Source organism: Phodopus roborovskii, unplaced genomic scaffold (genome assembly GCF_943737965.1).
Source record: "Phodopus roborovskii unplaced genomic scaffold, PHOROB, whole genome shotgun sequence".
Lineage (NCBI taxonomy): Eukaryota > Metazoa > Chordata > Mammalia > Rodentia > Cricetidae > Phodopus > Phodopus roborovskii.
In genome coordinates this window covers 8330688-8355612 of record NW_026126459.1, presented here as the reverse complement: position 1 = coordinate 8355612, position 24925 = coordinate 8330688, and the positions used below count along the sequence as shown (strand labels likewise).

Genomic DNA, 24925 nt, shown 5'->3' with positions numbered 1-24925 from the left:
TGACAGGGCCAGTGTCCTTTGAGGCCACCCAGAGAGTTCAGCCCTACTTCGGGTAGGTTGGAGCCCATCAGCAGACTCTAGGGGTCTGTGAGGAAAAGGCACTTTGGGGAGGTCACCTGGAAGCCTTTAGGCCCAAGACTGCCCAGGTTGGACTGTCACATGTCCTCAGGAAAAGCAGATGTCCAGACAGACACATGGCCTGAAAGACAGACCACATCCAGGACACAGCTGAGTGTTTCAAATTTATTAACCTGATTTCCCATAAGGATTATGATCCAGAAGCACTCAACTGTGTCAGCTCCAAACAGGCCTGTGGCCCAGGAGATTCTCGTTGCATATCCAAGCTGACCTGGGGCTGTAACTTAAGTTACAGGAACCGAATCCCAGCTCCAAACTGGACGCCGTCACAGACCCTAAAGAGAAAGGGAAAAGTGAGACCCAGCACTCCTTACAACAGCAGGAGGCTCCGCTAGCGCCCACAGGTCTGCCTAGGCTAGTAAAAACCAGCCTCTGGAGGAAGGAGAGAGAGAGAGAGAGCCTAAGACCCGCTCTCTGCTGCTTCATCCCACGGGAAGCTGCCCCTCCCCCCACCTGCCCAGTGTTTAAGGACAGGAAGGCACAGAAACAGCAGGCCAGTCCTGGGACTCACAATGACCCCAAAACCCAGCCAGCCAGACCTGTCCCTGACCGGGGAAGGAAGATAAAGAGGGTCACCACAGGTGAGCTCTCCAGAGAGCTCAGCACCAGGTCCTGTGTGGCCCTCCTCATTCTGGCCAGGACTGGCAGCAGGTACCAAGCACCCAGTTCAGGGTCCCAAAGACACAGGTTCATGAGTGTTGCCACACTGGAATGTGCAGCAGCCACTTACTCCCCTGACGAGGAACCCTCAGAATTGGGGGAAAGCAGTTCCCCTGGAGGCTGAGGAGCCGAGCCCGAGCTTTACAGTATGCCTGTGTTCTCACCTGTGGGCCTAGGCTGCCAGTTCCACATTTTAGACTAAGGTCCATAAAAGGGATGTGGCTGCTGTCACTGCTTCAGAGAAACACCCAAAGGAGATAAACATACCAGGTTCTTTAGAGAACACAAGGCATTCAGTCCAGCTCTGCTACTACAACTGTAAACAAACCCAAGATGTCTGTGCTGTGACACACATCACAATCACAGAGCAATGCCTGTGGGTACTCAAGACAGCATCCAGAGTCACAAGGTCAGGGGCCATCAGTCCTCTGCATACCCTGTGGGCCTCCTTGGCCTCTACCTCTGGGCTGCCTTCCTGCCCCATGGAGGCAATGCACACCCCTCACAGCAGCCCCAGCAGTGGCCATCAGGAAAGCCCACTGATGCCCGCTCTTAACCCCCAGAGCTCTTCCTCCTGGGAGGTGGGCTTAGTGTGTGGGACAGCAGTCACGGGCCCCAAACAGCCCTGACAGACACCGAGAGGAAGCCATCAATGTAGGGGGTAAGGAAGGAGAATAAAGAGGTTCACTTGTCAGCAGTCATTCCCCTAAGAGCCTACAACCCTGCACACTCTGTCTACACGCTCTACACCCTCCCCAGGACAGCTGTGCCCAGTCAGGACACCCTCCCCACCTGTGTCCTCACAAAGTCCAGCAATGCCCCATCTTGGGGCCTCTTGCCCTCCCCAGCTGCAGTGATGGTGTCCCTCTTGCAGCTCAGTGAGCAGCTGGAGCAGCGCTGATTCATCGCTGGGTCTCCTGAGACCTAGCCTGAGGAGCTCTGCTGTGACAGAACACTCAGGTCCCAGAGATGTCGATGACATAAACCATTCAGCATGGAAGTCAAAACACTTCAAACTGTCTCCCTTTTTGTAAAGGCCTCAATTGCCAATTACAGAGCACCTGTCTTAACACTGGGGGTGGGGCTACAGACAACTGTCCACCTGCCAACTGCCTAATTTTAGAAACACTATGAAATTGAGGTCATTTCCCTCAAATGTTATCAATTTCCACTCTTGCTAACAAAGCTGCAAGCCAAGCCACAGCAGGGAAGGGTATTTCCACACTCAAGGCTGGCTCTGGACTTCGCTGCCCACTGCAAACACCTGCTGCCACCGCCACAATGGCAAACAGCTGCAGCAGCCTGAGCCGCCAGGGCCTTCCCCCACTTCAGCAGCAGACTGCTTCTTTATGAAGGAAGGCTATGTTCTGGATCAATCTTGGAAACATACTTCTCAGGTTTAACTAAGAGAGAGGCACAGCTGAGGGGTCTTGAGCAGTAAACAGCACATGTTAAAGGGCCAATTAAGAAAAGGATCAAAAACAAAGCAACTGCTTGGCACACACTGCCACCCCACGGCTGCCGTCAGTATTACAGTAGCATGGGCCACAAAGGCCGAGTGCAAAAAGCAGCAGTGGTGACCACTGGCATCCACCACACTCCCAAAATGGGTGAACTGGCCCAGAGCACAGCCTGAGAAGCAGCTCCCGGGTTCTGGCTCTGACTTGGCACTCACAATACTTCCTGCAGGGCTTCCGGGGGGGCATAGACCTCGCAGCCAGCTAGCCACAGCTCCAGCTGCCCCTGCATGGAAAGCTGTACAGACCTAATCCCCATGCTGAAGAGGCAGCTGCTGACAGCCCTTCTCGTCTCACTGCAGTCCCTGACATCAGCAATTGTGGCATGTCAAACTGCAGGAGCAGACATGGTGTGGACAGGGCACACCACTCAGGGACTGAGAAGGGAAGGCCAGTGTAACACCACGAGTCAGACACTACATCCAGACCACACAACAGCAGAACAGGAAACATCTACACTTGACAGACCCACAGTAGCTAAGTAACCTAGTCCAGGCCTACCACAAGGCAAGGTGGCACCTGGCACGTAGCCCTGCGGAAGTGATCTAGCGTGGATAGTCATGTGGGTGGGGCCTGTCAAGGGATTTGTGCCTATGTAGAACACCCAAGCACTTGGATTAGATTGTCCCCCTGTGAGGCTGTTTGTCAAAAAGGTGGCCCCGTGTGAGCCAGGCATAGTGTCCTAGCCAGGAACTTCCTGCCAGCACTTATCTTGACTTCTGACTCCCAGAGCACCCTGTATATAATAATCCCTTTGAGTCTGCAGACACTTACACAATGCCTACAAGGGAATATAAGAGATGGGGTAACTCCTACAACCCTGAATGTCCCTCAGCCAAATTCACCTGCGTAACACAGCCACTACTCCCCATCCATGAGAGTCCTCTAGCCCATAGCTAGGCTGTGGCCAGCCAGCCCCGTCCAGTGGTGGCACAGAGAAGCTCCCACTACTGAACTACACTTCCAGCAAGCTCATCAGTCAGAGGGCTCGCACTGTCCTGGGGACAGTAGCAGCAGTGTTTCAGGGAAGGGGTGGGCATCTATTATCTCCCTTTCCTCTCCAACTAAAGGAGGAACTTAGCAGAGAACTCACATATTTTCATTCTTTAGTTGACTATTCAATCTCCCCAAGTCCTGAACCTTAAAGCCATTCAAGTGACCAGACCAGTGCAAATGGCAACTCCAGAGCGACAGAGCTGACAACGGCCCCACACACCTGTCACCCCGCTGCATGCCCATAGGAACACAGTAGTTCAGCTCCAACCGAGCGATGTTGCCAAGCCGGAGGACAATGCCAGCTCCATAGGACCAGCGGATGCATTCAGCCAGCTTCCGGATGTGGGCTTTGGGGCCCTCACCTGAAACAGCAGAGGTGGTGTTGAAGACGTGTGGCTCCCTCCCTGGCAGGGCCCTTTAGAGCTGGGCCCAGCTAGTGGAGATAGGTAAAGGATTGGGTATCTGCTTCCCACTGTCCCAGAGCCAGCCGAGTGTCTGGCTATCCTGTCCCCTCTACCTTCTAAAGCTCTCTCAGTGAGTAGCTGGGAGGCCTGGGGCTCCCAAACTGTTAAGCTGGAGCAGTGTCCCATGAGCACCTCTGAGAGAGCCCTGCTGAGCTCTAGGCCCTAATGGCATCCGGAAGCACTTGAAGCTTGTTTGTAGAGTAAGAAACAGACTCCCCCTTACATGATGGCATCCTCAAGGAAGGCACCACCCCACACCAGAAAAACTTGTAGTCAGGGTAGACTCACCATAGTTGAGGTTGCACAAGTTGCCCGCATTGAGGAAAAAGTGGGTTCTGAAAAGCTCTCCAAAGCCACCCTGGCCTGGCCGGAAGGGCAGTGGGGTGTAGAGGTGCAGGCCTCCGGCCCAGTATGCCTCCCCTCCCAGGTAGTCTCCTAAGGAGGGAGAACAGACTGCTGACTCGGTGCAGTGGGCTCATGCTTTCTGTACTGCTCTGCATGCTGTTCTACATGCCAGGCAAGCCCAGCCTCCCTCCTTTTCAGTCCTTCCACACTCACAGCTGAGGAGCCACGGCACTTAAAGAACAAGGTGCCATGCCCCCTGTCTGCAGTGCCTGAAGTGTCCCTCCTCCTTAAGTGGCCATACTGAGCCTCCCTGTCTTTCACCATCACTATTCTCTTTATCTGGCATGTTGGGGCAGTGTCCGAGTCCAGCCTGTTGGGGATGTCACAGCCCAGGTTTCTGTCCAAACCCCCCCCCCGCCCCCCAGTTTCAATGTTAGAAGGCCAGGCCTGGAGAAAAGTTTCTTTTTAGGGTCAGTCATTGACTCAAGTTACCAGGAGAGGAAATCTGCTGGGCAAGTGTTTGGACTCTGTGGGCCTGGAGCCTATGCCGTGGTAAGCTCTCCCCATCTGCCTGCCTTGCCCTTGCCCTCCATTTCTCTTGCCACTGTCACAGCTCTTTTAAGCTACACATGTCCCTTATTTCTGGGGCTCTTGCTACTGTGGCAGGAAAGCTTCAATTCTCTTAATTCACCAGCACGGAGGGGATGTAAGAACACAGAGAAGCAGGGGTGTGTGAGGGATTTTAGTGCAGTGTGTTCAGTTGTGGGGGCACTGCCTGTGAGACCTTGTGGAACCCAGAGAATGCCAGCTGACCAGCACTCCAGTGTATTCCAAATACATGGAGTTGTCTGTCATGTGTCTTTTTGAAAATGTGTATGAGGGCTGGAGAGGTGGTTCAGCTATTAAAGGCTAGGTTCACCAACAACAACAAAAATGCATATGAGAGCCAAGTGTGGTGGTGCACATCTTTAATCCCAGTGTTTTTATAATAGCCTGATGGGTCAGGGGAGTGAAGGAGCCATTCAGACGTTGAAGAAAGCCCTTCACCACAGGTTCAAGCCTTACTCTATGTGGGCCCAAGGTCCAAGCTCGGACACGCAGTCCCTGAGGGAGATGAGACACACTGAGACACACACACACTGAGACACACACACACACACCCCTCTGTCAGCATGTATGTCTCTGTGCACCATAGACGTGCAGTGACTGTAGACACCAGAGGAGGGCATCAGATCCCCAGAACTGGAGTTACAGATGTCTGTGATCCGCCAAGTGTATACTAGAAACCCAGGTCTTCTGGGAAAATTCAGTGCTCTTTAATTGCTGGGACATCTCTCCAGCCCTCATGCGTCATTTTAGGTCTCAAACAAAACAGGGCCAAATTTAATCTACCTCTACAACGCCCAGAAGTAACTGAGTGTCAGTTACTGTGGCTCCTTCATTTCATAATTTTTTGTGTTTTTAACTCACTGAGTGATTGGAAACAAATGTGCATGCATATAAAAGCTAATGTTTTCAGGACAGCTTCTGAACTTGGAATTACAGCATCAGTGGACAGAGCTATGGTCAGTTTAAAACAACAAGAAAACAAACAAACAGAAACAAATTTCAAGGAAATCACCTTGTTCACACTCACAGATCTACATTGCTTCCATGCAGTCTGTGGGAGCAAAGGCATGGGAGACAGGCCTGCTAAGTCTTCAGAAAAGGGGGCTGTGCCCTAGGGCACAGGGCTACTTGGACTGCTATTTTTGAGCAAAGGTGACTTCCAGAGAACAGAACTGACATGGCTGCTGGAAACGCTCTTATCCTTACACTCAACACACACTGAAGCCACAGGAAGTCTTGAGGCTCGCACTGTTGCAAACTGAGATTTCCACTGCCTCAGTCCCCTCACAAATGACAGCCTGCATAGAGAAGGAAACAGCTGCATGTCTAAGTCTAAGCTCACTGACCTTCACTCTGAGGTCCGATGCTGTGCATGCTAAATCCTCGGACGCTTGTGGGACCTCCCAGGTAAAACCTGCAGCAAAGTGACAAGTGTCAGGTCATTAAGTGAAGATCCACAGGGCCCGCAGCAAGTGATCCAGCAGCAGAGTCACAGTTGGTTCCAGGTAATGACACTGTCTCCACACAGTAGAACATTAGGAGAGGGTGGGAAAGATATAAGTGAGTATGTGACACCTATCAAAATCTATCCAACACTGGCTCATGTTGTGGAGATGAGCAATGAGACACAACAAAGACACATGGAGGAAGTTGAGCAAGGAGGAGGAGGACCATCCCTTATAGAAGGGCAGGCAGCTGTCTAAAAGACCCGCCATGAAGTTCCCTCCTCAACCAGACATGCTATGTGGCAGACACCCCCAGCCACATTAGGTTGAGAAGGCAGGGTCCATGTCACACAATGGTGCAGCACACCACAAGAGAGCCCAGATTATACCAGAAGGAAACAGACCACATAGAGCATTACTTTGGTTTTCTACAATGAGTTGTACTAGGTTCTAACTGCTGAGGATAGAACCCAGGGCCTCCCTGAAGGTTAGTCAAGTTCCTCATTGACACAATGTCTTACAATGCTTTTTAAATTATTCTAATTTTTAAGGTATTTCTATCTCTGTCGATCCATCCATACAGATCCACCTACATCTATCTATACATATATATTTTATATTTTAGAGAAGGACTATCTATCCCTGGCTGGCCTCAAACTCAAGAGATGCACTTGCCTCTGCTCTCCCAAGTACCGGGATGAAAAGCACACAACACAACACAAACAAACAGCATAAAAACAAAACAAACAAACAAACAAAAAAACAAGCAACAAGCTAGGCTGTGGTGGCAGTCAGACAGTGCTGGCACACACCTTTAGTCCCAGAACTCGGGAGACAGAGGCAGGGAGATCTCTGTGAGTTCAAGGCCAGCCTAGTCTACAACAGCTAACTCCAGGACAGTTAGGGCTACACAGAAAAACCCTGTCTCAGAAAAAAACAAAAACAAAAACAAACCAGAAAAGCACACAACACTACACCCAGCTATGTGGTGAACTGTGTACAAAGTTGTTCCACATCCTGGGAAGAGTGGTCCAAGAAGCTGAGACAGTGCATAGGAAGCAGGGCTCTAGTTTTCCTGCCCCACTCACAGAAATCTCTCTGATATGTCCATAGGAACTCAGGGAGCTCAGAGGTCCACATACACTTTTATTGTCTTTCCTGAATAGTCTACTGACATAATAATGCAGGCAAATGGCAGGCTCTGTGCTTGAGTGCTTCTTAAAGATTTCTTTATTTATTTATTTATTTTTAATGTGTAAGAGTGTTTTTTGCTTGCATGTCTGTCTTGTACCACACACAAGATTGATGCCACAGGAGACCAGAAGAGGGCGTGTGATTCTCTGGAACTGGAGTTATACACACTATAATCTCCTATGTGGGTGCTAAATAGATCCCTGGAGCCCACAAGAACAGTTAGATGCATAAGAAGCAACTGTACTCCCAGCACTCCAATAGTGAGATGGGAGATGGGCAGAGTCACCTGGAGGGTTGGGCCAGCTAGACAGCATAGTAGCAAAATCAAGAGACCCCAACTAAAAACAACCGGGAAAGTGAGAACCAACCCTTGAAGGTTGTCTTCTGGCCTCCACACATGCCCCACGACATAGCTGAACCTGCACACACACCCACATAAAATGTTACTTATGAAGACTTTTTCATGACTCAGTGAACAATCACTCTGTGATCTCCTGAACAAATGATAACACAAGCTAATATATACAATACAGTGTCTTCATAGCTCACTCTGCACACACACAAACACTCCTAATCTCCTAACTGACAGCCAGCCCAGGGTCAGGCTGGCTTATCCTCTGGGAGGACTGAGCACCCTGCTTCCTTTCTCTTCTTTCCTTTTTTTTTTTTTTTTGGTTTTGGTTTTTTGAGACAGGGTTTCTATGTGTAGCCTTGGCTGTCCTGGAACTCACTCTGTAGACCAGGCTGGCCTCAAACTCACAGAGATCCACCTGCCTCAGCTTCCTGAGTGCTGGGATTAAGGCATGCACTACCACAGCTGGCTGAAAAAAAATGTAATGCAATAAAGCGTCCCAATAAAAAGCAAGCAGTACTAAGTACAAGTACTGGTACTTCAAAAAATCTGAATCCACATGCAAACCAAGAGCAATCTGAATATTACTCTCATCTGTAAGAAGAGATAATCTGAAGTCCAGAGGAAGGTGGGGAGTCTGTGCCGGCACTGACCTGTCAGCAATACTGGATGGCTTGTCACCGATGGGCACCAACATTCCACCCCAGAGAGATGTGGAGAATACCTGTATGAAGACAAACAGTGTTTCTTTCTGTCCCCATGAGCACCAGCAGGAAGCTGGCTCTACTCTGAATGCCCTTGGCATGCACAGCAGAACAGAGCAACAGCAGAGACACAGGGAAACAGGGGCTGCAAAGTTGAAGAACTCAGTCAGAGGCAAATTTAAATTTCAACAGAGTCACACAGAATTCTGTGCAGCAAGGCTTAGCTTGTGATCCAGCCCGTACAGGACTCTCTTGCACAAGAAGTCACACCCATGGAATAACATGATAGAGGAGGGTAACCAGGACCCTAGATATGAGACCCTGCATTTGTTCAGACCCCAAAATGTGAGGAGGCTGAGGTATGCAGCTCCTCAGGCTGAAGGTCTACACAGGCTATGATGCTCCTGTAATCATGTAGTATAAAGACACGTGTGTAGCTCTCCCTCAGGGGCAGTACCATCCAGTAAGGGGACTCAGTGGCACACTCTTTAAAATCATGTAGGTCATCCCCAGTCCTACTGAGTAACACTGCTGAGCTGGAGGCCTTCTCACTCAGCAGCCCCAGGCTCTCATGGCGTTGGACTGGCCAGAGCCTCTGCTCATCTTGGGTCCTGTCCCTGCCAACTCCACACTGCTCAGATGGTCTTTTTCTAGATGCTTCAGTGGGAAGGACTAGAAATATAGAGTGGAAGAGTGGGCAGAGCCACACAGCACCCACATGGCTTAATAGGACGAAATCTCCCAACTTCACTCACGTGCCCATCTGTTGGTATGGCATTCTGGAAGCCACAAGCTACACTACACTTGGCTAAAATCATCTTTGCGGTAGACTTTGGAAGACTAAGGGAAGGGTTCCAGTCTGATGAAGGCTGGACAGGCTGAGCTACTTATTCAGGTTTCCACACCGGGGACATTTTCAACTTAAAGTAGGTTTGCTGGGAAATGACGAAATTAGGAAGTCAAGAAGCACCCACACTCTACTCTGACATTTCCAACTAGTGGAAGCCACACAGTGACGACAATGCTGGCTGCGTGGGGCTCAGGCTCTGACCTGTTCATGGAGATGGTGCTTCAACTCCTGGTCCTTCTCTGGGCTGAGGCCTGCCTCTGCTGCCTGGAGATCTCCAGGGCCTCAGCAGACTCTCAGACCTGCCCAGCCCACATGTACACACCACTACCTGTGGCCTGGAAGTCAGCTCACTGCACTACTAAGAAGAGCAGACCTCTCTTTACTTACTTTTTCTAGTAAGGCTCTGACTCAGATGTCCATACTCCACATTCCCACCAGCAGACAAGGCCCCAGTTCCTTCCTGTCAAAGCCAAACATCCTGGGCCTTCTACCCTCCTCCTGTCTACCTATCTGTCCACCTACTCATCCTTCTACCATCCACCTATCTGTCTATACACTGTCTTACCCACCCATTTGTGTGCCCACCTATCCATCCACCCACCCACCCACCCATGCACTTATCCTATCCACCTGTCCACTCTCCTACCAATTACCACCTGTAAATGCCCCAAAAGAGCCATTCTGCTGTTTCTGTTCTCTGTTCTCTCCTCAAGTCTCCTAAAATAAGCATTCTATTTGAAGTGGTCTCAGGTTCAGAGGCACGGCCAAGGTCCCAGAGCTCTTCCTCAGCCAGTCTCACCACACAGCTGAGGGACCACCCTGATCTTTACAACTTGCTGAACTTTGACCTCTCCACTGATGGCCCCTCCTCCTCTAGGAGTCATTGTCCCTATCCTGCCTTCTACTTCCTGTTTCCCCCAATTCTGTCTATCTCAACCACCAATATTTCCTGCTCTCTTTAGGTTCTACCCTCATGTTCCCACCTCTTGATACACACACCCTAGGTGTCTGGCAGCCAGGATGCAGGTGTGTGGTAGGGGAGTGGATGGGCGGATAGGATGAGTTGGTGGGCACACAAACAGGTGGGTTAGAGAACATATAGCTAGGTGAGTGGAAGAAAGATGAGTAGATGGGTGGGTAGGTTGTAAATGATAGGCAAATGGATCAAGATGGTGCTTCTATAAAATAAGAACAGTGGAGCCCTCTACCTCTCAACACCTAGGCAAGAAGGTAAGAGAAGGTGGCTGGAAACATGCCTGTGCCAAACTCCTAAAAGCTTGTAACAGGAGGTCGTGTGGACAGGTGACAAAAGGACATTACAGCAACAGACGAAGGACAAGTGCCTGTGAAGGAAGAGCCTCGTCCCTGAGAAAGTGTCCTGTGAAGCCAGCGTGGGCAAAGGAGTGCAGTGATGAAAATCAAGGCACTCCAGGCACCACTCCAGAGCATAACCTCACAAGAAAGCAGAGGCAAGGTGTGCAGCTGGGGGAGCTCAGCTGGGGGATGGGAGGAAAGGGGTACAGGGAACACAGAGCTCCACACCGCAGGCACAGGCAGCAGAGTCTGAGCAGTGCCAGGCAGAGAGGAAAGGCATGATAGGAGGTCTGGGATGGCTATGAGACTGAGGACCAGTGCAGCCTGGCAGGGCACACACATGATGACGCTAAGTCCTGTGGGTTAAAGCATCACAGCACTGGGCACTCAGGACCCCAAGGTGAAGGCTGACTCCACAGGCACAGCACAGGCTGGAGACTCACCGAATCCAACATGAGTGGCTTATTCAGCTGAAGCTCAAAGTCTTCCTTGATAAAGCTCACATCCCCTCCAGTGTAGCCCGCCAGCTCCTAAGAAAGAAGCCACAGGGCACAGAGTCAGAGGGGCTACTAAGCACTCACTGTCTTTGCATTGACAGTTTTGCTGTTTGTACCTTCCAGAATGCCCTGCTTGCTCAGCACCTGGAATGAGTGAGCCGCTTTCATGGCAGGGACATTTTACACACAAACCTCACCATTCATTGCTCCTCTGAAAATGAAGACTGGACACCCCAAGGTCCTGCCTGCACCATGAGCAGCAGGATGTAGTGGGCTGGGTCACCACAGCCCACAGTGTGTCCCCCAGTTCCCCTGTACCTTCAGGGAAGCTGACCATTCACCACTACTCCCTACGGGCACCAGCCCTGGCACTGGGCGTGACAGTCCAGTGCACACTTCCTTGGCTCCCCAAGCACAGGAGAACCAAGTGAGAACACTACCTGGTTGACTTTGAGCAAGGCCCCTCTTCTTGGCAAGATAGATGAATTCCGAGAGTCGATGACCATGGCATGCTGAAAGAAATGAATGGAGCCACTTTCACTTCAAGCAGCTCCAAGGACAATAAAACTTGCTGTGCACTGAGGGCTGGGGCTGTGCTGAGGATGCCCATGGCACTTTCTCTGTCCCTGATTTTCCAGGGTGACACAAAATTCTAAGATTGCGAACCCAGACACCAGAGAATTTCCCACTGACACCTACCAACCTAGTTCTCTCAGAGAGCCCAACACCCACTCTAAGTCAGCTCACTGCATTTCTTTTAATTTCTTAAACACGTTTATGTTTCCACTGATGTTACAAAAACTAGTAAGAGGCAATGAAACTGTAGGCCACTGTCCCAACCACCCAATCTCAGTGATACCTCAGCCCCATACCAGCAGAGACTAGTCAATGGGCCACAGGGTTGTCAACACATTTCTCCACCTGGAGAGCAAGTCCTACCGAGAGAGATGACTTCAGTGAGTGTCCACTTTCCTTCCTCACAGCAAATGATGCAGTCCTTGAGAGGCAGCCCAGTTCCCGCCACACACCCTCCCACTTGACGGTGTGACTGGTCTTCCAGATCGGAAACTGTAAGGGCACAGAAGGAAGCCTTGTTCTGCACTGTTCACACTGGAACAAACTGTTGGAAAGCATCCTTTGAAATAAGGTATCACTGACTAGCACACTTGGCAATTTCTTTTCTCAGCACCAGGGATGGGATGGATCAGGCCTTTTGGCACTTGATCATCCTCCAGCCCCAGCCCCAAGATAAATTGCTTGAAATGAAAGGAAATAGGGGAGGAGGAGGAACAGAAGAGGACACAGCAAGGATGATGGGGAAGGCTGCAAACTGAATCAGAGCGGTGCTACTCTGAGCTGCAGGTGAAGGAACAGGGCCATACCCAAAAGCTAGGTAACTCTGTCAACAGCAAGTGCCAGTCTCATCACAGTAAAACACACAGACCATGTGACATACCCACTCAGCCCACTTGATTGGCTGAAGGCAGACCTAGTAACCTGTCACCTGGATGCTATCAGTCCCAGAAGAACAAGGAGACTAAGCCATATGGGGCCAAGGGCTTTCTTCCCACAGCCAGAGGGTACAAGCAAAGCCAGGTTCAGGGAGCCTGCTTCTCAGCAGGTCTGCCCCACAGCCTGCCCCAGACTCTACCTCAGAATAGCCCCATTCTCTCTAAATGTTATGTCAGGGAGCTTTGGGAAGTAGCTGTGACTTCACACACAAGAACATCAGGTGCCAAGCTTCCCACAGAGCATCCCAGAAGCTGCATGCCTAGAGGAAAACACAAGGCCACTGAGGTAAGGAGGCACCAACTGAAGCCCGGTACACAAACTTGGTGTGTAAGAGTGTGGACCAAAACTGCCCACCTCAGCACACAGGGGCACTGCGCAAGCCTGAGGAGCCCAGTGAGACCCTGGCAGCAGGGGCAGTGGCAGCCGGGTCCCAAAACTGTCTACCCCAGATGCCTGCTAGAAGTGAAGCTTCCAAGAAAACTCTTCTGTCCTAGAACACAGGGCTGGTTTTAGTGAGCAAGGCACTTACTCAAGGAGACTCGCTGCTGTATCCACAATAACTATGAGGAGTCACAAAAGCACACAGTGCACCCACAGTGCCCAGTTACACTCAGGGTAGCCTGAGACACAGCCAGCACTGCCAGGCCTTGTCCTTCAACCTGTGACATCCCAACACGATCCTACCTGCACTCCAGAGCTCTTTGTGTCTATTGTTCCGTGTGAAAATTAACCCTAACTCTTTCAGGGCGTGCTCTTTAAAAAGCTTAGGGAAGAAAACTAAAAGGGGGTGGCAAAGAGAAAGATGGAAGAAAGTACTGGGTGCTATGGTCAGTCAGGAGCATAGATGTTACGTGACCAGAGTGGACACTGGCTAGCTCTTTCCCTTGGTTCCCTGCATTAGCTAGTGGGGAGGCATCTAGACAGGAGAAGGCCACCAAGGAGTGAAAAGTCCACTAACCCACCCATTTCCCTGTCTAGTCAGTGAGCTCACTGTCTCCACACTGCACACAGGGCCTGGTATACTCACACTATACTCGGCAGACACTCCTCTGTCGGTCTCCCGGAGTGAGCTCCATGGGAACTGCCCAGTAACTTTATATAAGTTTACAGAGAAACTAGAAGGCAATGGGACAGAGCTTTAATAGCAGGTCTGTGCACAGGGCTTGGGTTTGCACATAAATAACAACAGGCCCAATTAGACTACAGCAGGCTCATCCTCGGGGAAGCAAGTGCTGACAGCCAGGTATCATAAGACACTCAAGCCATCTACTTTAACTTTTAAAACAGATCACTGAGCTCAAGGAACTGCTTGGTTTCCTACTTTCTCTCGAAGTTTCCAGGCTGTGGTTTGAAGAATGACAGGCCGTAGGAAGTTTCTTTGGTTCCATAAGAAAACTGAAAAGTCACTTTTTCTGCACGTCCTAGGAGATTGGGGAGCTTGAGGCCGAGTACCTAAGGGAGGAGAAAGGATGAAGCTGACACTGATCAGTGTAAACAAGGCTCAAGCACACCCAGCCTTTGCTTCTTACAAGGCGCCCTTCCCAAGCACATAGCATCCCACACAGGCCACACTGACCACCTGGGAAACTGGAGGGCAGAAGTCTTCTATCTCAAACCCAAACCTCCTTCACTGAAGCATAAAGGAATTGAAACAAGACATTAATGTGCTCATCTGTCCTAGTAATAGGGTTAGTATCGCTACAAACAACCTCAACTTCATGCTGATCAGGTCCAGGAAGGCTAAAGGGAAATTGTAGATAATACTCAAGTCCATAAGTCAGCAGGTCTCACAGCAATGCCTGTTTTTTTTTATTCCAAAAGGCACATCTCAAACGCTTACACTCAAAAGAACTCTAAACAACGATGAAAGTCATGCCCTACCATACTGCCTTCATTGTTTCCAACCATGGTGTTGTAACTGCCCGTCAGCCTCCTTAGTTCTGTCACTTCAAAAGTGACATCTAATCCATTTGGCAGTGCATCATCACCTAAAGAAGTAAATATTTAAAGGGGTCAGCATGGCTTGGTGAGTAAAGGCACTTACTTACCACCCTGCCAACCTGGGTTTGGTTTCAGGACCACATGATGAAGGAAAAGAGCTGACTCCTATAAATTGTCCTCTGACTGCCACATATGCTCACACACATACATGTATGTGCACACATACATACACACATACAAACCAAAACACCTCTACACCAACACTGAACCCTGCTCTCTGTTCTGGATACAGCCCCAGCTGGGAATGTGCCCACCCTAGGGAGGCCTTTGAAAATGTTGAGTCCCAGCCAGGCTGTGAGGCCACACACCTTTAATCCCAGCACTTGGGAGGCAGAAGCAGATGGATTTCAATGAGTTCAAGGCCAGCCTGGTCTACAGAGTGAGTTCCAGAACAGACAGGACTACACAGAGAAACCTTGTCTCAAAATAAAAAAAAAAAAAAGAAAATTGAGTCCCATTCAACCAACAACAAAGCATGGGATTCATATGACAGTAAAGATTTTAGTAACCTCTGGACTGGAGGTTTCTACTTCACAACCCACCAAGGCATAGGGTACTCTGCAGAATGAGGTCAAACCCTGAAGGGCTGGGATCTCAGAGGAGGAGGAGGCGGCTCTTGCCTTCCACACAGGGCAATCGCTGGGTGTTTCTGCTAGACACCTGACCAGCCATCAGGAATGGAGATGTCCACATGGTCTCCATAGGCTGGGGAAGGAGGGATAGGGTGGAATTTTGGCACTGTTCTGGTTTTTATTTTTATTTATTTACATTTTACTGTTGAGACAGGGTCAATGCAGTCCTAGTTGGCCTAGCATTTACCAAGTAGACCAACCTGGCCTTGAACTCACAGAGAACCACCAATCTCTGCCTTCTGAGCACTGGGACTGAAGGTGTATGCCAACACACCAAACCCTCTATTATTTCTCTCTCTCAGAAGATTTCACTTTTCAGGGTGCTTTTGTTGCGAGACAGAACAAAAGCAGAGTTCCCATCAACCCTTGCCACGTTGACACATGCCCCACTATTAACACTTCACATTCACAAGGCTCACTTGTCACAACTGTCAAGCCCACAATTCACAGCAAGGTCAGTGACATATAGTGTGACTTGCGCATAATAACAGGTTTATAATGCCCTAAGCCAGCCTTTGCTGGGTAATTCTATCATGCAGCCAGGGTAAAGAGCTGAAGTTACAGCCAGAGAGGACAGCTGATCAGTGCAAGGCCATGTTCATCAGGGACTGGAGAGAGTTGAAGCCTCATGCCAACAAATGGGCACTGAACTGACCCTGGGAAGGTGGGACAGGCCTTTATTGGGCCAGAGACAAGTTACCTAAAAGGCTCAAAACCTCCATTTCATAAGTGAAATGTATCTGAACCCTCACCAGTATCCCCAGGTGCTCCCATCTCCCAACTGTGGGTCTGAGCTTTACCACAGATTAGATCCCTGGCCCCACTCACTCATCTGCTGTGATGAAACCCAAAGGTGTCTCTTTAGAGGCACTTAACTGCCTAACAAACCTTTGGGTGCATTCTGCATCCAATCACATGGCTGTTCTGTGACCCTGGAGCTACATGGTGGCATCAGAAAGATGCTCTCCCATGGTACCTACCATGACATGTGTCGATCAAAACATCCACTTGCCTAAAAATTCCTAGGCGAAGCAGTTTTTCACGGGCTTCATGTGATCTCCGCATTACCTGGGACAGGGACAGACAACAGAGAATGGGCTCTCCTAAGATATAGGAACACTGCGAGCATATGCACTGAGAGGTGCAGGAGCAAGAAATGTCTGAAATTCCATACAGAACAGTGTAGTGGGCAGGAGAACAGTTGGGGCTCAGCAGAGGGGAACAAGCTTGGGGTTCCTTGAACATTGAGCAGAACCAGAACATGTGGAAGCAACACCCTGGGGATGGACACGGGGAAAAGCTGACAGACAACGGAGCTGTAATGAACAGAACTGAGAAGGAAATCAGCCAGGAGAGTGAGTACCAGGCACAGAAATCAGCCAGCAGAGTGAGTACCAGGCACAGAAATCAGCCAGCAGAGTGAGTACCAGGCACAGAAATCAGCCAGCAGAGTGAGTACCAGGCACAGAAATCAGCCAGCAGAGTGAGTACCAGGCACAGAAATCAGCCAGCAGAGTGAGTACCAGGCACAGAAATCAGCCAGCAGAGTGAGTACCAGGCACAGAAATCAGCCAGCAGAGTGAGTACCAGGCACAGAAATCAGCCAGCAGAGTGAGTACCAGGCACAGAAATCAGCCAGCAGAGTGAGTACCAGGCACAGAAATCAGCCAGCAGAGTGAGTACCAGGCACAGAAATCAGCCAGCAGAGTGAGTACCAGGCACAGAAATCAGCCAGCAGAGTGAGTACCAGGCACAGAAATCAGCCAGCAGAGTGAGTACTAGACACAAAAAGGCCAAGGATAAGAGGGAAAAATGATAACCAATAAGAAAAACATTCAACACTGGTGATAAGGTGACAAAAGAGCTCCTGTGAATGAACAAAGGCTGAGAACCATAGGAAAACAGGTGCTCCCTAGTGAGAACCCAAGCACATATCTGTAATCCCAGCACTCAGAGGCTAAGGTTGCAAGAGCTAAAGATGGAGGCCAGCCCAAGTTACATAGTGAGATGTTATCTAAACAAACAAACAAACAAAAAGGAAAACAAAACAGAGAGATATAAACAGCAAAATTTTAAAAAAGAAGTATCTGGGGGCTGTTGAGATGGCTCAGTGAGTTAGTGTTTGCTACAAAACCCTAGTTTGATTCCAGGGATGTATGGATGTATGGATGTATGGATGTATGGATGTATGGATGTATGGACGGAAATAAATAAATAAACAAATAAACAAATAAATAAATAAATCAAGAAATCAAGATAATGAAATAGCACTGTGTCTACTGGATAAGACCTTAGAGTGTGACCCTGAAGGGGTATGGAATGGTGACTCTCCTTGAAGACCAATATGCTGACCCTTGAAGTGACAGAGCCATGTGCCCTTTGACCTAGTAACCCTACTTGTCCTGTGCATGCTATGACACAACAGTAAGATGCTGAATGCACACCCATCATGAGAGCCAAGCATTCAGTTTAGTTAATGTCCACCAACAGAGACACAGCAATGATAAAAGTGTTTGCAGTGAGGCTTCCCAGACACATAGAAAGGACTATCCTCACAATGGCAAAAAAAGTTAGTGCTCCCTGCCACCTGGGTTCATCCTAGTGAAGGACACACTTGGAAGGACATGGTGGAACCTGACCTGGCCTCTGAGAATTGTCAAGCAGTGGCAAGGTGGTGTGTACAATCACACCAATATGCTCTCCACCTGTGACATTAACTCTCTATGTAACTGTCTTTAAAACACAAACTTTTGGTTGTTGTTTTGCTGACACTGCTCATGGTTAGCAAGAGAAGGCAGAGAGGAGCTAGTCAACCTGGCCATAAGGATACCACTGATGACCTCTGTGAGGCATGTCAGTGTTGTCCAAGAGCAGGACAGAAGGAAGCCACAAGCAACTTCCTACTATAGCACTGGAAAGAGTCTGTGAAACAGACAAGGGCCTGAGTGGTATGCAGTGGTTATTCCCAGAGGATCCCAGGGCCTGAGTGATGTGCAGTGGGTATCCCTGAGGATCCTAAGTGCCTTAGTGGTATGCAGTGGGTATCCCTGAGGATCCTAAGTGCCTTAGTGGTATGCAGTGGGTATCCTAGGAGGATCCTAAGTGCCTTAGTGGTATGCAGTGGGTATCCTAGGAGGATCCCAAGGGTCTGAGTGATGTGCAGTGGGTATCCTGGAGGATCTCAAGGGCCAAAGTGATATGCAGTGGGTATCCTGGAGGATCCCAAGGGCCAAAGTAATGTGCAGTGGGTATCCCAAGAGGACCCCAGGGCACTCAGCAGGACCTGGGAACAGCTCTGATGCTGAGGGTCAGGAAGTGTACAGGGCAGATGGAGCAGATAGGACAGACTCATTCTTCCTCAGGATGAACAGAGGTACAAAAGCAGAAGCTTATGAGAGCTGTGGGAGGTGCTCTGCAGGCTTGGGTCCCTCTGTGATAAGAGGCTGGGGCCAGAGCTGGGGGTAGTTTCAGACTTTTCAGAAGTTTCAGGCAGAGTGCCACACAGAACAAACTTACCTCAATGAGGTTTTTAGCCTTAAAAACATCTCCAATTTCACATATGATGATGTCATCCTTAGTCCGCCCAAGTCCATCAAAATGAACATGCTGCACCACCACCTAAATGTGAAAAGAGGGCAGAGGTCACCACCCTCAGCACAGAAGTGAAGCCAGAGGCAGGGTCTAAGACAAAGGGCAAGGTCTTTTAAAGTGTAATAACCTGGATTTCTTACTCCCAATTTCATTTTTTTCTTAATTTCATTTTTTTTTTTCCTGAGACAGGGTTTCTCTGTGTAACTTTGGAGCAGGTCCTAGAACTCCCTCTGTAGACCAGGCTGGCCTAGAACTCACTGAGATCCACCTGCCTCTGCCTCCCAAATGCTGGGATTAAAGGCATGCACCACAACCACTCAGCTCTTCTTTTTTAATTTTATGTTATGCGTGTTTGCTTACATGTATGTCTGCACAGCATCTGAGTGGCTGGTGCCTGTATAAGACAGAAGGCAGCATCAGACTGCCTGGAACTGGAGTTATAGATGGTTATAACCTGCCATTTAAGTGCTGGGAATTGAACCCAAGTCTTCTGGAAGTGCAACGCTCTTGACCTCTAAGCTATTTTTATTTTATTTTAAGATCTAGTCTTTGCCAGGTCTGTACCACGAATGAGTTCTGGCCTCTCTAGCCAGAGAACACAAGACCTTGCACACTTATAAGCAGAGAGACCCAACCCTCTTACATGGCCACACCCAGCCTCTGATGTAGGATGGAGATCCTTCAGCCATGTCACAAAGCAGGTAAAGAATGATCCTTGAGGGCTGGAGAGATGGCTTAGTGGTCAAGAGCATTGGCTGCTCTCTCAGAGGACCTGGGTTCAGTTCCCAGGAGCCACCTGGCAGCTCACAACTCCCTGTAACTCCAAGATTTAACATCTTCACACAAATATACATGTAGGCAAAATGCCAATGCCCATACAATAAAAATAAACAAATTGGAGCCAGGCAGTGGTGGCACACACCTTTAATCCCAGCACTCTCCAGGCAGAGGCCAGCAGATCTATGCAAGTTCGAGGATAGCCTGGTCTACAGAGTAAATTCCAGAACAGGCTCCAATGCTATACAGAGAAACTCTATCTCAAAAAACCAATAAACAAATAACCAAACAAATAAATAAATAAATGAGAAAAAGTAAGAGTACTGACTCTTCTGGGAGAAAGGAACAGAAATATAAATTCAAGGACTGGGACTGTCTGTGGTGGAGCACCTGTCTGGAATTCAAGAGGTTGCCAGGTGTAGTGGTGAACGTCTTTAATCCCAGGACTCAGGAGGCAGAGGCAGGCAGACTTCTGTGAGTTAGAGGACAACCTGGTCTGCAGAGCTAGTTTCAAGACAGCCAGGGCTACACAGAGAAATCCTGTCTCAAAAACCAAAAACCAAAGCCCAAATAAAAAGGATGCAAGGTGTTCAAGAGGTTCTGGATTCAATCCCCAGTGCCACCAAAAATATATGCATATATATAGACTTAAGCATAATTGGAGTCTATCTTTGAAAAACTTTAAAAAAATTATTTTGTGTTTGAGTATTTACCTCATGCATTACTTTGTATTACATGTGTTCAATGCCTGTGAAGGCCAGAAGAGGCCATCAGATCTTCTAGACTCTAAAATTTAGAGCCAGAGTTACAGATGGTTTTAAGCCACCATATGGGTAATGGGAACCACTAAGCCATCTTTCCAACCTTGAAAAATGAGTTTGGTTTTAGTTTTTTCAGTAAAAAGAAATCGTGTTTGCCTAAACCAGCCATACCAACTGTCAACCAGGAAAACTTGAAAAACAAGTCTCTCTACTTGAAACAGGTAACAGGTAACAGAGTTCCTTTCCTTCTCCATAGGGGCTTACCAAGAAAACATTACAAAAACAATCACATCAAAATATCCCACAGAATACTCACATCTTTGTTTTCCAGAATTTCCTGTTTCGCCTCAGGTTCAACTTCCACAAACTCAGCTTCTTCTCCCAAAGCTCCGAAGTCAGGCCCACTCGACGGAAGAGGCTCCAGACTCTGCAAGGGATGAAGGAATCCAAGACAATGGAACTTAACAAATGAAAACAAGCCAAGCCTCTCCAACTTTTGGCTTCAGATGGTGCCACAAAATCCAGCACAACTGTTCCCTTGGGTGTGTGGGGCAGGGGTGGAAGAGGGGAGGCAGGACAGGAAACAGAAGGGAAGGGAGTATAAGCTGACATGCAGGTGCAGGTCCCAGGAGGCAGTGCTTAATAAGCATGTTCACTGGGTTAATAGTGAGTAAAGCAAAGATTAAAAAAAAATAATAATTGCTCATCAATGGGCCAGAAAGGAAGCACTTTATACAACCTGAGTTGTGTGGCACTGGGGACTGAACCTAGACCTTTACACATGCTGGCCACATGCTCTACACCACCAAGCTATATTTTTGAACCTTCTGAACTTGTTTTTTTCTTTAGTTTTCTGAGACAGGGTCTCTTCACAAAAACACTGCAGCCAAGGTTCCCTTGAAATTCCTCTTGAACCTGTCCCTGTTTCCAAGTGACAATATGAACTGTCACCACCTCAAAACACCACAAAGCAAGCTATGGTGGCACATGGCTGTAATCCTGTAGTGGCTTCTTGCCATTGAACCTGTAACAGTGGCCGCACCCTTTTGGGCGTGGCTTCAGGCAGATGGAGGCAGAAAGAGGGGAGCGTGAGGCAGCTTAGGTAGACTCTCTTGGGTCAGCCAATCAGATGATCCGATCTGATAGGAAAGGCAGAGAAGCGTTCCTGTGGTTCTTTGTTATGATCTATTTAAGTGTTCCCCAATAAACACCCATTTATCATTTATCTTGGGTCTAGTAAAATCTTTACACCCTCACCTTCATAATCTCAGCACCAGGAGGCTAAGACTAAAAAATATCACAACAGTAATTTCTTAATGCTTTCTGGGGGTGAGGGCTAGGTGAGCCTGGCTGGGACTACTGGAAAACACAATTACATATACATAGTACAATGTTTTATCCGTGTGTGCATGGAACATGTAATCAGGTGCTTTTCAGTCATCAATTGGCTCCTGTAGTGAACACCTAAGTTACTGGGACACTTAATGGCAGAGAAAGCCAGGTATGCCTGAAGTAAACTCAAGAGTGGCAATTCAGGGGACGTCAAGGACAGGCAGTATGTGGCTACTTCCTCACTGTATGCCCCTCTACAGTGCACACAAGTGCTGGCGACTGCAAAGCAAGGAGACTTTGGGAATGCCATTCCCTTCTGAAGTACTTAGCGGCCTTTTGACACAGGCTCCCTGAATAATCTGAAGATCCATCTTAAATGTCTTCTATTTTTGGAGGAGGTAAGGTACTAAGACAGGAACTCAGACCTTGAATTACTATAATTCTCCTACCTCTACCTTTTTGAATTCTGGGCCACCATGCCAGATTAAATATTGCCTCTGAGCCATTCTGTATGTGTGTGTGTTTTGTTGGCCTGGGCGCAGGGTCAGGATCAAGGTCTCACATATCCAGGGATGGCCTCAAATAGCCAAGAAGAGTCTTGAACTTCTGATCCTCCTGCTTCCAACTCCCAAGTTCCCTGACTTACAGCCACCACGCCTGCTTAATGCTAGATATTTGTGACTTCAGACAGGCTTCCTGTTTTTTGTACTCAATTCCTACTCACAGGATACTGACTAAATATAATTTTCTTTTGTTCTTTTACTTAACAAAACCACTAAGTATCAATGGTGAAGGGAAAAAAGAAAAGCATATATGTGCCTATAACTACAGCACTCATGCAGCCTGGGGTACTTACCAAGGATGACAAAGAATATATCATTTCATGTCATTATCCACCGTTTTTTTGTTGTTGTTGTTGTTGTTGTTAGTGTTTTTAAAACTAAATCACGATTAACTTCTCATAAGTATGAAAAGACTATTAGGCAAAGCAGGAATGTATACATGGACCCATTCTTAATCTAACAGTTGGGGCAGTGTTTGCATTCCATTATTCTAAAAAGTTCCAATATGGTTCCTAAAATGTCAAAGCATGGGAAAAATTCATTCAGAGACCACTAGTCCCATATCTGGAGGGAAGATGCTAAAATAGGTTGTCACTGTGATTCATACTTCTGCCAAAGCTTGGTGTCCTTCAGAACCTGTTTTCTAATAGAGATTTATTCACTACATTTTTTTGTTTGTTTTGGTTTTTGGTTTTTTTTTTTGTTTTGTTTTGTTTTGGTTTGGTTTGGTTTTGGTTTTAGGCAGGTTGTCACTATGTAGCCCTGAGTGTCCTAAAACTCATTAAGATAGGGCTGGGCTCAAACATATCTAACTGCCTCTGCTTCCTTAGTGCTGAGGTTAAGGGCATGCACCACCACATCTGGCAAATAGATCAGTAATCCCAGCTACTCAAAAGTATGAAGGATTCCAAGTTCAAGGCCAGCCTGATCTAGAGTGTGAGCTCAAGGTAGGCCCTGAGCTAGTGAAAAGCTATCTTGGAATTTTAAAATATTTGAAGAGCTCAATCTACAGATATAGTTCAGTGAGTGCTTGCCTGAAGATACCTGCAGTGCTGAGGAGGATCTTGTCTAATAGATTCCTGCAGTATTCAAGAGAGTACTGGAAAAGTAATATGAACTAAGTTCTAAAAGATCTGACTATTTTGGTAGGTAAGGCAGGGTGTGGATGTGACCCATAGGATAGGGAATAAGCCCAGGGCAATAGCACAGTTCAAAGAGTGTATCTTAAGTGCAATGGTGTGTGAAACAGCCGTGTGCGTGTGGTGTGCCCAAGTCTGGAGGCCTTAGACTAAGTGCTATTGGAAGAAAAGGGACACTACGAGAAAATGAGTCACAGGGCAAGTGATGCTGTTGACACTACGTGGTACTCTTCATTTTAGGACATTTTGAGGCTCTGTGACTCTGGAGAGCAGACTCATTCTCTGACCTTTGTGAACAATTACAAAATGAAAGTTTGTCGGTAAGTAGCCAACTACTTAATTCAGTAACACTATTATAGGCTGTTGGCTGGAACTAAGGTACTGCACTGAGCCCAGAAGACCACCATAAAAATAAATAAGTAAATAAATAAATTGAGTTGGTCATGAAGAAGTTTTGTCACTATGCAAAAACTAACTTGTCCATCAGACCTTAGGAGACATGAGGAAGAGAACAGGCAAAAACCTCAAAAATCCACTTCAAAGGCAGTAAGTGAACCAAGCATACCAACACATGCCTGTAATCCCAGTCCTCAGAGGCCGAGCCAGGGCTGCTAATGTGAGGCCATCCTGGGTTACAAAGGTAGAAACAAACAGGGAATGAGGAAATGATGTGACAGGACAAGTCTCTTCTCTTTGCTCTGCCCACTCAGGAGAAATAGAGCTCATTCTCTTCTACAGAACAAGATGCAGCCCAATTCCAGGTGGCAACTTAAAAGCTAATTCAAGAGTATCGAGGGCTCAGTAGGTACAGGAGATTGCCCCTGGGGCCTGATGACTGTTCGATTCCCCAGACTCCACATGATGGAAAGAAAACTGTAGCAAGTTGTCTTTTGACTTCCCCATGGACACACAAAAAACAAACAAAACAAATAAATAAACGCATTTTTTTTTTCTTTTAAAGCAAGAGCATTGGGCTAGAGAGATGGCTAGCATCTTGGAGAGGACCAAGTGGTTCCTGGCACCCTTGTAATGTAACTACAACTTCAGGGGCTCCATCGCCCCCTTCCGTTCTCCGTAGGCTCTGCACACAAAGTGCACAGACACACATGAGCACGCCTGCAAATAATGACTGAAAATTTAACAAGTCTGTTAAATAACTTGCTCGCGTCTTGTCTTCTGACAAACCCTTCTTCCCCGCCGCGGTCCTATAGAGACCGGTGCTGTGAGGTCACCAGGGAAATTCCGCTGAGTGACCTTGGATAAGTCACCACCGTCCTCAGGACCGCTGCAGTCGCAGGCCCAAGCGATTCCCGCACCCTTCCCGCTGCCCTTGCCCCGGGAGGTGCGCGTGTGCCCCACCCCCGGGCCGCCGCGGGGCCTCTCACCCGGGCGTGCACTGTCCCCATGGCTCCCTCTCCGGCTGCTCCCCCGCGGAGGTGCCCGCACCCAGCCTAGCTCAGACTCAGGCACAGACGCGCGGCTACAGGTCACGGAAGCTGTACGCCGATCATCGCCAAGTCGCACAGCCTAGG

General features: G+C 48.4%; 1 protein-coding gene across 1 annotated transcript; it reads right to left on the bottom strand.

Annotated features, from left to right (window-relative positions):
- Positions 1-229: 229 nt before the first annotated feature.
- On the bottom strand, positions 230-24925 carry Samm50 (SAMM50 sorting and assembly machinery component). Its single transcript, XM_051189522.1, has 15 exons — positions 24779-24925; positions 20676-20786; positions 18747-18848; positions 16211-16298; positions 14479-14585; positions 13919-14049; positions 13625-13712; positions 12025-12153; positions 11526-11597; positions 11032-11118; positions 8374-8444; positions 6076-6143; positions 4064-4210; positions 3532-3673; positions 230-413 (listed from the first exon to the last, which is right to left on the bottom strand). The coding sequence occupies exons 1-15, from the start codon at positions 24797-24799 to the stop codon at positions 368-370; spliced, it is 1410 nt and encodes a 469-aa protein (XP_051045479.1). The 5' UTR covers positions 24800-24925; the 3' UTR covers positions 230-367.

What these genes read in the sequence shown, in the direction of transcription:
- Samm50 (XM_051189522.1), bottom strand. Translation starts at nt 24,799, where the DNA reads ATGGGGACAGTGCACGCCCGG. An exon ending in TGGGGACAGTGCACGCCCGG is followed by an intron (nt 20,787 to 24,778) that starts GTGAGAGGCCCC and finishes CATCCCTTGCAG; the next exon opens with AGTCTGGAGCCTCTTCCGTC. An exon ending in GAGTGTCTGCCGAGTATAGT is followed by an intron (nt 12,154 to 13,624) that starts GTGAGTATACCA and finishes GTGCCCTTACAG; the next exon opens with TTTCCGATCTGGAAGACCAG.